Consider the following 11,996-nt stretch of genomic DNA (forward strand, 5'->3'; position numbering starts at 1 on the left):
TTAAATGTTCACAGAAAATAATCTGCTCAAAATGTATCCAAATTGCTTATTTTACATAAATTGCAGTCACTCTTTTATTTAATTGTCGAATTTATCAATTGGTCCATACTGTTATGCATTAAATATTATATAAAATTCCTTAAAATATGTCACTTTGTCAGGGTGCATCAATTTACTGGATGAGCGTAAAGGGGTCCCTTATAAAAAAAATGTTGGGAACCACTGGTCTAGTGTGGAGGATTTTATGGCATCTAGCAGTGAGTTTGCAGATTACAACCAACTAAAACTTCTGTTGTGCCAAACGTTAAGGAAAACTACAGTGGCTGATGAAAAAAGTTTGGTTTGTCCCTTATGGGCTACTGTAGAAACAACATGTTGGACCCCATGGAAAATAACCAGCTCTGTATGTTCACGTAAACGGCTCATTCTGAGGTGATGAAAACACAAAGATTCTTAGTTTCAGGTTTAAATGAACTCATGAAAACATAGATATTTATAATATAATCCATTTCTGCCAACACATCAACCTAAATCCCACCAACTTCACACGTCACATTTGATGTTTTTCTAATCAAATGTGTAATTTTGCAGGGATGCTGTGGCTGTCGCTGGTGTCTGAGATGTTGTACATTGTTCTGCTGGTGGTGGGCTTCAGCCTCATGTGTTTAGACCTGGTCCACCCCAGTAACGTCATCGATGGACTCAAGCTCAATGCCTTTGCTGCCGTCTTCACTGTGCTCTCAGGTATTTTATTTCTCTTTAACTGAGAGGCTTTGAGTGCTTGTTTTTATTGCCTGTGATACACTATAGTGAAGTGTTTCCAGTGTCAAAAACTTGATAGAAGATGTGCAAAACATATTACATCCCATCTGGTGGTAAGCAGGACATGATGAGCTGTTCGGTTGGGGGATTTAAGGCTGTCAGGAGTATCATCTCATTATTGTGTTTACACGCATATTTGTGTGGACATGAAATGGCTTTACTGCAAGTTAGGGGCGGGGGAAAATCAATACAGCACAGTACTGCATTATTTTGCATGGCAATATTGTATTGATACATTGACACCAAACATGATTTTTTAAATATATAAATTACTAAAATTGAAAATACAAATGAAACTTTTGAAAGCCTGCTAGAATAATAAAATCAATCGCTTTTTCAGTCCAATGGAAACATTTTGCTGCAATAAAAATGAACTTTGATGAACAGACTGAAAACTTTGTATTTTGGGCCAAACAGATGTTGACAAAGTTTTCCTTTAGGGACAAATTTGCTGTCTGAAAAAGGTAGTAAATTTTATATGTTATCGCCATACTCAGCATATCGCAAAATGTTCACAATAATATTGGATAGTAACACAAGCAAATCTTTTGTTAACTATGCTCCAAAATTATGGAAAACCTTTCCAAACACCATAAGAGAAGCACACTCTGTGGACACATTAAAACGACAGCTGAAAACCTATTTATTTAGTCTGGATTTGAATTAATGTTATTCTTTTAATTCTTATTTTATATCAGTTCTCTTATTTTTACTATTCCCATTGGTCTCTGCACTTTTTACTTTGACTTTTATATCTTGTTTATCACCACCTGTCATTTAATTGAGCTGCATCCCTTGTATGAAAAGTGCCTTATAAATAAAGTTTATTATTATTAGTAGTAGTATTAGTAGTATCATGATTATATCGTGTCATTGGGCTTCCGGCCGTAAGTCTGTACTTGAAGAAACAAATTCTATTTCTGAGGAATTATTTGTGCATATTTTGTATTTGAACCATATGTAATTCAGCCGCATGTTGTCTGTATTATTTCAGGTCTTCTTGGTATGGTGGCTCATGTGATGTACACACAGGTCTTCCAGGTCACTGTCAGTCTCGGTCCACCTGATTGGAGACCCTACAACTGGGACTACGGCTGGTCCTTCTGGTATGAGTCCGACAGAAATCAAAGACCACACACACTTTATTCACATGACGCGCTGTCATTTAATCAGGTTTAGGTTGACTCACCCATCAGGAGACCCGTTTGAGAGACTCTTTTCTGCATGTAGCAGCCCCAAATAGTTGGTTGTAGCTGTGCTCTCACCTCTTCCCAGCATCACTGTCGCTAATGAAAAAAGCCCAAAGCTCCCATGTTATGGCAGGATTAGGCTTTGGTGTCCAAAGCCTCAGTACAGGCGTGATTGGCATTGCATAAGGGGATGATATTTCACTCCTTTACAATATGCACAGTATGCTGAAAATTCCTTTTAGAGGCTAAACAATTCTTGACCTTTTGTGGGCATTAACCAACCCGCGTGAAAAGTACATGAGACGTTGATTTGATTGTCTGATCTCGCATGTGGCCCCGCATGCTCGAGGGGAGCGGAAGGACTTAGAAGTGATCGACACTAATCTCAGCAGACAAAAATATTGAGGGTAAAAATGTCTAAATGCAATTTGAATTGTGTCGCTACACGAGTGCTCTCCATTTCTCATCACCAAAGGCAACAGCATGATGTATAGCCTACAGTATAAATAATCAGTGCTAATGATGCAGAAATGACATTAGAAATGGAAAGAGATCAAAGCTGGTTACAGAAACACAAGACAAAATCTCCATTTTTTTCTGAATCAACACTATTATTTTCTCAGTATTTTGAGAAAAGTTTTTGTTGAAAACAAATTCTACCCATTTTCCTGAATTATCAATAATGTTTCTGTATTCAAAGAAATGTTTTATGGGATTCTGATGAAAAGTCTTGTTTTCTGAATCAATGAGATTATCATCCCAGAATGTTTAGATAATTTTTAATGTAAAAAAAATATATATGAATATATTTAATTAACAAGAGTATTATCAGAAAAACTCCCAGAAATGTTACTTGAGAAAAAGTGTGGCCCTGTTTTTTAAAAGATAATCTCATTTTTCTGATTTAATGAGATCATTATTATTTAGTTTTTGCTATGTTTTCTCTCAGCATGGCGTGGGCGTCCTTCACCTGCTGCATGGGCGCATCAGTCACCACCCTCAACTCCTACACAAAGACGGTCATCGAGTTCAGGCACAAACGCAAAACCTTTGAGCAGAGCATCCGCGAGGAGCACGCGCGGGATGCTTTCGGATTCTTACGGGAACACTCCCTGCACTCCATCTCCAAATCAGTGGAGGTTTATTCCAGCCAGACGCTGAAAAGTGGGAGGAAAACTCCCATACCTGCTGACTCGCTGGACCTGAGTGACATTGCAGCATCTTTGGGGGAAGAGCAGTGCTGAGCGGGACGGGACAGCAGGTGGTGGCACTTTGGACGGAAGCGCTGCTGTCCGACTGTGTTTGGCATCCAGTGCAGGATGAACATTTAAACAAGATTTCAGGCTGCATCATCAGCTCCATCTGATTTTAACACTGCCTTAACTGCGGGTGTTGACGTTAATTGTCAAAGATCTTCAAGTCACTATAGAACTTCAAACCAGCTGATAACTGGAAAAACTGGACATGAACTGATCTCACAGATGAAGGTGTTTTCTTCGTTATGTAACCTGCCACAATGTACATTGAAAAGAAAATGTGATCCATGTAAAAAGAGCGAGGGCCTCTCAGATGCTACCAGCCTTATTCAATATGCGTCAGTCAATCAGTCAAAAATCAGTGCAAAGACAAGGTGACTGATGGGTAACTGGTTTTCATTCATTGTGTAAAGCCACAAAACTTACAGCAAATGATGTGCCTACATATATAAATTGTAAATATGTTGTAGGGAGTAAGTGTGCAGTATTTTTGTACACAGAATGGCTGTGGAAAGTTGTGCATAATGTTTCTGTTCACACATTGTCTCACGAAGCCCATATGAGCATTTGCAGCCACTTTTAGTCAAATCAGGAAAAAAACTACAAGAAAGATTAGTCTTTGTTTCAACACGTGTCATTGCATGATGATTAACAGTCAGTATCACACATTTCCAGCAAAGTATGTCATTTCAGTTGATATTTCTGCTTTGACTGGAGGAAAATAAATACTCAATGCTGTGAAAATGTTTCTTGAAGTGTATCAGATGAATACACTGAATATTAAAGCCCCCCTCATCTCAAAAAATGTGTTTTGGTTATTTCTACTTTCAAGGGCTTTTTTAATTTTATCAGAATTGTATTAGAATAGAAGCAAATTTAATTTAATTTTAAACAAGATTTTTATTTATTTATTTTTTGAAAAAACATATTTTATATATGTGTTAAGATGGGTTTGGACAAGATTTCTAATATAACTGAAGAACCGATGGCCAAAAAAAAGTTTGTTAAATTGAGTTTGTTTTCAATGTGTGTTAAATTTCAAACTAAATGCCTTATCTGTGGCATTGTATACATAAACCCTACAGAGGGCACTGTTGTTTTGACAGACTGAATTACATTTTTACATGATTTGGTGATGATTGTATTTTTATTTGCTCACTCTGGTTTAAAACTGGCATGATTAGTTTGCTTTCAAAAGTCATGTCTTAAAATGTAATATAACACAGGGAACAGTGACAAATCTACTTTTGACTTAATTTTATATCTGGTGTTTGTCCACATTTCAAAGAGAATTTTAAGTCACGAGTATTAACTCGTGTTTATGATACAGAAATTACATGAGAAATGGCACAAGGTCAAGCCTAGTTATAGAAGCATAAGAAAAACATGTAAGAAAAATATTTCTCATTTTTTTCTGAATTAATAATGTCATTATCTCAGCATTCTGAGGAAAGTGATTGTGGGGAAAAAAAGCATGTTTTTCCTGAATTGATGAGATTATCTCAGAAATATGAGACTAAAATCTGCCCTCATTTTTGTGAATTGGCAGTATTATTGTCTGAGAATTATGAGAAGTTTTTAATGGAAAAAAACTGCTTTGCTTTTCCAAATTAAGATTATCTCAGACTTTTGAGAACATTTTTAATAAAACAAATCTGCCCTTATTTTACTAAATTAATGATATTATTTTTTTAGAACTATGTACAAAATTTTAATTGAAAAAATATGTTCTGGGATTTTATGATTAACAAGATTATTATCTGGGAATTGTCAGGAAAGTTTTCATGAGAAGAAAAATGCTTGTTTTCTGAATTAACAAGATAATAATCTCAATATTATATATTTTTTTCATAATTAACCAGATTATTGCTGATGGGACCTGTTCAGTCCATTGAAATATTTGTTTTATTGGGCTATAGAAATAACCACATCTTTACACGGTGAAAATAATAAAGTTGGAAGAGGTACTGTCATGATGCCAATTCAGTGTATAAATCATGGTTTGTTTGTTTGTTTGTTTTTTGTTTTTGTTTTTTTTTGTTGTTTTTGTTTTTGTTATTTTATTAATTTATATTAATGAAAAAAAGCAATTTGTCATTTATTAAAAAATAGTTATTCAAGAATGAAACCCAAACATGCAACTTTTTTGTTTGTTGGATTTTGTTATTTGTTTTTGTCTTTATAAAAAAAATGTAAAGCAGTGTTTTTTTATTTTATTTTATTTTATTTTATTATTTATTTATTTATTTATTTATGTATGTATGTATGTATGTACAGTGGCGGAAAAAGGAGCCATCCAGGGCAGCAGGTGGAGCTACAGAAAATTAATCCTGTGCACCATTACCTCAAACCGGAAGCTTACTAACTTGTGTTTCACCAACATGGTTAGTTTATTTTGCTGAACAGTACAGCAGTCAGTTCACAGAGAGTTCATTTCTTATTTTGAAAGTCGGTCTAACACCGAAGCCTTCCACATTTACCGCCAGCCGGAGCTCCGTCATGTCGGGGACGCAGCTGCTCAGGCTGCGGATGAAGGAGCGGCTGTCGGCGGCTGCAGAGGAAATCTTCGGGCTGGTCGAGAAGACGATAGCGGAGTATCAGGATGAAGCTGTCCGCTCCAAGAGAGAAGTCATCGAGCTGAGGCAGCAGATCGAGCAGCTGGCCTTTTTAAAACCTGCAGTAGTGTTATTCAAAGCCGGTTTGTGTCATCATGCATGCAGTGTAGCCTCGAGCCGGTTGGTATTGCGTTGCTAAGCAACTGCTGTGATACAGCTGTGGATATTAGGGACTGTTCTTTATTTATCAGAGGAGGGGTTTTTTTTCCCCTTGAGTCCTCCTGAGCGACTTGAGGCAAATGCAAAACCCTTCCTCCACCAAAAATTAGCTGTTGGATTTTGAAAACTTACCCTTTTATGTTTGAAAGTTAAAAGTTGAATGTAAAAATGAATCCTGGAAGTGAAAAAAGTTTTTCTTGTAATTTTTGATGAAATATCATTAGAACATTTTAAGCTCATATTTGGTTATGTTTTTTTCTGGCTGAAGCATTAGTCCCATACAAAGAATTTAGGGATTTTCAGAAATATCAAAATTCAACCATTATTTATTTTTTTATAAAAATAAAGTTTCTGGTTATGTTAAATGGTGTAATTTTGGCAATTTCAAAGATTTTTTTAAGAAAACACGAAGGCATGTCAAGGCATGCTAAGCCAAAATAAAAAACCTAAGTTTCTCCCCAGTGCTTTAGTAATTATTTGATATGCCTTTCCCTGTTTTGCACCATGACCTCAGCCCAGTTTATACTCTCCCATCTTCATCTGTAACGCCAAGTCACTTTTAAAAATTGTGTTTCATGAACACCAATTATACTATACTATACTATATTGCTGCAGTTTTAAATGTTTTGGATATGGCAAGTATTGCTATAACATATATTGAGAAATATTTTGATTTATTACCCTTCTTAAACTGCAAATTATTTCCCTAAAGAAAAACATTGTTAACCTGTTATAGTTAAAAAGATTTCAGTCTGACCATCTCCCTTTAGTCATTATTATTGCAGCAAATTGTATCCAGTTGACTGAAGAAGCAACTGATTTTGTTACTCTAGTAGATTATTAAAAGTTTAATATGTCTTTGCAATATTAATACCTTAAAAATCAGTATTTGGTGTTTATGTGTCAGTTCGATATTGCCATGTGATACTATGCTGTATCGATTTTTTTCCCCTACCCCTACTTGTCCTCTCTGTTCTTTAGACACCGTGCTGATCCCTGAGGAACCGCCTGCTTCTTTGCAGCAATCTGTCATTAAGATGGAAGAGATTCCCGTTCAGGAGCAAACACAGATCCAAGAGCACCCACAGGTAGGGCTGGGCGATAAAATGATAACAATATCAATTGTGAAATAACTTTTCCTCTATTGAAACATGAAACGTAGTCGATAGAATGTCGATAGAACGCATCCAGCCATGTTTTGACAGACAAATGAACAGCCAGTGATCATAAGACTAGAGCCACGGTGAACCAAATGCAGTCAACGACTTTGACTCTAAACAGCTGAGTGTTTGACAGCCACAGCGTCGAAACAGCCAAATTTGCAGAGGCAGAAAGTGACTTCTTTAAACTTCTACAGACTACTTTGTGTTAGTTTCAGGTTTAATCAGACTTTAGATGAATTATTTAGATACACCAGGACGCATCGCTCCGTGTCTTATCCAGCCGCTCGCGCTGAGCTCTCGTTATTATTACCAGGGGCAGATGTAATGTTTTGGGGGCCTGGGGCCACAAGCACATGACCTTATTTTCACCCTTTCTCTAACTGAGAATTTAGGCAGGCTGTTGGCAGATATAGGAGAAGTTTTTAATTCCCGTGTAAGTGATTAATAGCACAGAAGATTCTCAGAAGTTAAAGTCAGAGTCCTGCAGTCAGGAGAGGTTGGACTGTTATCAGCACAATGTGCTTAAGTTTATCTGAAGTTTGTTTAAGATGGAGCTTTTTACTGTGTCAGTGAACTATGAGGGCAAAAAACAAACCACAAAAAAAGGAGCAAATAGGGGCACCTGATGGCTCAGTGGCTAGAGCAGCGCCCCATGTACAGAGGCTGTGTCCTCGCTGCAGCGGCCGGAAGTTCGAATCCGGCCCGGCCCTTTGCTGCATGTCTCCCCTCTCTCTCTCCCCCTTTCACACTCTCACTGTCAATTAAAGGCAATAAAAGCCCCAAAAAAGTAATCTTAAAAAAAAAAAAAAGCAAATAGCAAAATAATCGTTCTTTAATCGTTATCAATGTAAAATGTTCAGTTAATCGTGGTAGTGATTTTAAGTATGAGGTTTGGACCTTTGCTGGGAGGAAATGTTAGTAACTGGACCTCTTTGAATTTTAGTAGAATAGGTCCTCAGGTTGGTGAAGCCTGTTCTACGGTATATTTGTGATGTTCAACGTCTGACAGAAAAGATTTAAACCAAAATGAACCTCATGATATCTTCATATCTCACTTAGGAGTAAAAGGGAACCTTTAAGCTTGACAAAAATAATGATTTGATGTATATCGTGATATATATCAATATTGACTGATATGAAAAAAAATATCTTGATAAGATTTTATTTCATTCTTTCGCCCAGCCCTACCCACAGGTCAAGGAGGAGAGGGTGGATCAGTGGATCAGTCACAACATGGAGGCAGGTACTTCTAACGAATGCAGAGCCAAGAGAGAAATCAACCTGTTGAAACGGCGGATTGAGCAGCGGACTGTTTTAACAGATGGAGTAACGCTCTTCGGACCAGGTGTGTGTCATGTATGAATGAATGAGTGTAGTCTCCAGCAGGTTGCCGTGGCGTTCTGTAGAGTTGGTAGACAGCAGATTGCTACGTCCTTTCAGCTGTTTATATAACAAAACACAGGAGCTAGAAATGTTAGGAAGTAGTAATAGATCATTAGCTTCCTACGACTCCACAGAGATATTTTTGATTGGCTGAAGAAGAATTCTGGTCTAAAAAAAATAAGTAGCAATACTACAGTGGTAAAATCTGGGCTGGGTGTGTTTTGGCCATTATTCAACACCATAACTCATAAACCAAAGGGGAGACATTTGGTCAGAATTGGTGACACCAGTCTTGGGTGCCCACCTTTAAACTGTGCTGATTGTTTTAATCATCTGAGCTGTAGAGATGCATGAAGCAGATCTACATGCATGTTTTCACAAACACAATTAAACTGTAAGTACATCTTGACTGGTACTTGGAGGCATACAATCAAAAGGCAGTGATACTTTGTCTTCCTTGGAAAAACTCCCAATTTGTTCCTTGTATTTGCACATTTGCAGAGGATGAGATTGTGACTGTAATATGTAACCTTCAACACCACAGAAACTCCTCAGCGTGGACACGGACCGTCTGGTGATGGACCTCTTTCAGCCAGTCCCGCAACAGACGACAAGAAACTGCTGACTATGATGAGCGAACTGATTCACCACTTGACTCAGTTTACTGCTGAGGTGAAACCGCAACTGACCGCAATGAACACTAAATTGCTCTCCATTCAGGGGAGGATTACTGCTGTAGAAGCCAATGTGAACTGCAGCACCAGTGTGGAGGAGATTAAGAGGAAAAAACGGGCGCACAATTGTAAAATTGAGGTAATGTATTACTAAAAATACATTAACCAAGCTACCTGCTAAATTAAAGTAACCAGCAAATCTGAATAGCGTGTTAACAACTGTGGGATTAGATTAAAACTGAAACTGACAGTCTGGTGTAGTTAACTTTCACTCGCAAGTAAAAAAAATCAGCTTTTAAACTTCAAAGAAATAATGAATTGACATTTAGCATAACTTTTTCATTCATATCGCCCAGCTCAACTGCTTAAATTTGGATATATTTGTTCACAAAAGTAATTATTTTGTCTTGTATTTGATAGGAAACAGTGCGACGTCTTCACAACTCTGAGGCAAATTGGAAGCGCTACAAACCAGAGCAAGGGTAGCATAAAAAAATGGGCTACATGCATTCTGCTGTATTGGGGTAAATAATTTCATCCTGTGATCTGTTCACGTTTTGTTTTCACAGACTGTACTCGGCTCACAACAAGGCAGTCACTTCTTATTTGGTCAAAGCTGTAGCTGCAAGTTCGGATTTGTACAATATGGATAATGACGCCATTCTATGTAAGTAACTGTTAATGAACTGTGGCTATTGCCCTTTTAAAGAATTTAAAATCCACTCATTGAATTGTTTTCTAGCTGCCTGTAGGGACTACTATGAGACATTATGCAGAAACCTGCGGTACAGCCAGCCGCCAGATCTTGCAGCTCAGGCGGCAGCCATGAAGTATTCAGCTGTGAGCCGACAGAGAAGGAAGAGGGTAAGATTTATTCAGTGAGATTCATTAGATTAGATCCTACTTTACTGTCATTACGCAGAGAGCAAGCACTGAGACAACGAAATGCAGTTCAGAATCTAACCGGAAGTGCAAAAGATGCATTGAGGTGCTGTACAGTGTAATATATAATGTACTTAAGCAGAGATACTCAGCTTACAGTCCACGGGCCAAATCTGGCCCCCGATAAGATGCCAGATCACCCTCGAACCATTCTGTGATTCATAAAGGTGCAAGAGTGCATAAAACAGCATCAAAATAGAGCTTATTCATGAAAGAAAGTGCCAGTGAAGGATTCTATGCACACCCTAACAGAGGTCCTTGCTAAGCCCCTGAAGTCCTAATATCCTAGAAACTTCATAAAATCCTGAAAACATCCTAAAATCCATGAAATGTCCTTAAATCATAGAAATGTCCTAAAATCATAGTAATGTCCTGTAATCTTCAAAACATTTTTAAATCCTAAAAACATCCTAAAACCCTATAGGTCGTCCCAAAATCCAAGAAATGATCTAAATCCAAGAAATGTCCTAAAATCCTAGAAATGTCCTAAAATCCAAGAAATGTCCTAATACCCTAGTAATGTGCTAAATTCCTAGAGACGTCTCAGAATCCTAGAAATGTCTGAAATTCCTAGAGATGTGCTAAAATCCCCAAAATATCCTAAAATCCGAGAAGCATCCTGCGATCATAGAAAAGTCCTAAATTTGTAGAAATGTGCTGAAATCTTAGGAATGTCCTAACATCCAAGAAACATGCTAAAATCCTAGAAATGTATCAAAATCCTTGAAATGTCTTGAACTCCCAGAAACATGTATTGGGCTGCTGCAACTGGTCCCGGACCCTCTGTCATTTTGAAAGTTGAGTATTTGTGTGCTAAAGAATAAAGACTGGCACCACGCAGCGCATTGATCAGTACTTGTTGTGTTCACAGCTGCTGGAAGCGAGGCAGAGTGTACTAGCGCCAAATGAAATGGACTTCTGGAGTGGCATCACAATGGACATGATGTCCGATGAGGAGGACGGCTGCTTTGGGGGCGTGTCTGGGTTCATCGTGCGGCCGCCATCCTTTCGCAGCCAGGAGCTCTCAGATCTGTGTGCCACGCTTCAGAAAAGACTGGAGGCTAGTCCGAAGTACACGGCGACACATCCCAAACGTCTGCGCATCGGCCCGCCTTCGGACAGGATGCCTTTGAACTCATACGACAAAGATGCAGCAAAAAGACATTTCAAGGCTCATCTGATGCCCCAGGTCCTGCTGTAACATAACTCGTGGTATTGTTTTTGTTATTTTTGTATCTGCTAATACTTCTAAAGATTTACATTTAATCAACACATATTTTACAAATGTTTTTTTTTCTTTCCAGCTTCAATTAATATTCATGTTATTGATTATAGTGTAGCCAATAGTATAGCAACAACATGAATATATACAACATATATATCAAATGACTATACAGTATATAGCTCACTAATTATATTCATAAGTTAAAATTAAACCACTATCATCTTTATTTTTATGATTGTAAAGGAGGGTTTACCTCGGCCTGTATTAGGAAGGCTCAGGGTGACCAGTAGAGGGACGTGCAGTTTGCATCAATGGTGCCGAAAGAAATATTCCAAAGACTTTATTCCTCTTTAGAAAATAGACAGGCATCCCCAGCGCTTACAACATGTGGTTTGTCCAAAACGTAAGATGGGATACGTGCTTACTGAAAACTATGAGCTCAGATGGGATGACAAAGGTGTGCAAGAATTGTGATTACATCCCATTCTACTAACTTCCACAGAATACTTTCATACATACTTAAAACAAATCTATTCAAGCTACAGTTCATGAGTCTTTTTAAGGCTG

At 37.8% G+C, this 11,996-nt stretch overlaps 2 protein-coding genes across 2 annotated transcripts in view; both read left to right on the forward strand.

The window, feature by feature from the left end:
* LOC121942553 (germ cell-specific gene 1-like protein) overlaps positions 1-3,256 on the forward strand; it is a 13,378-nt gene extending 10,122 nt beyond the window's left edge. The window contains exons 3-5 of the mRNA XM_042485797.1: positions 592-744; positions 1,817-1,928; positions 2,962-3,256. Of these exons, the coding sequence (XP_042341731.1) occupies positions 592-744; positions 1,817-1,928; positions 2,962-3,256 (560 nt within the window). The remainder of the gene's footprint in view (positions 1-591; positions 745-1,816; positions 1,929-2,961) is intronic.
* A 2,384-nt stretch (positions 3,257-5,640) lies between these two features.
* Positions 5,641-11,494, forward strand: LOC121942495. The gene is made up of 8 exons (XM_042485712.1): positions 5,641-5,966; positions 7,024-7,130; positions 8,388-8,550; positions 9,133-9,401; positions 9,683-9,744; positions 9,832-9,929; positions 10,005-10,126; positions 11,076-11,494. Exons 1-8 carry the CDS (start codon positions 5,768-5,770, stop codon positions 11,403-11,405), a joined length of 1,350 nt encoding a protein of 449 aa, XP_042341646.1. The 5' UTR covers positions 5,641-5,767; the 3' UTR covers positions 11,406-11,494.
* Positions 11,495-11,996: the final 502 nt, after the last annotated feature.

This window comes from Plectropomus leopardus, chromosome 4, assembly GCF_008729295.1.
Source record: "Plectropomus leopardus isolate mb chromosome 4, YSFRI_Pleo_2.0, whole genome shotgun sequence".
In the NCBI taxonomy this organism is placed as follows: Eukaryota; Metazoa; Chordata; class Actinopteri; order Perciformes; family Serranidae; genus Plectropomus; species Plectropomus leopardus.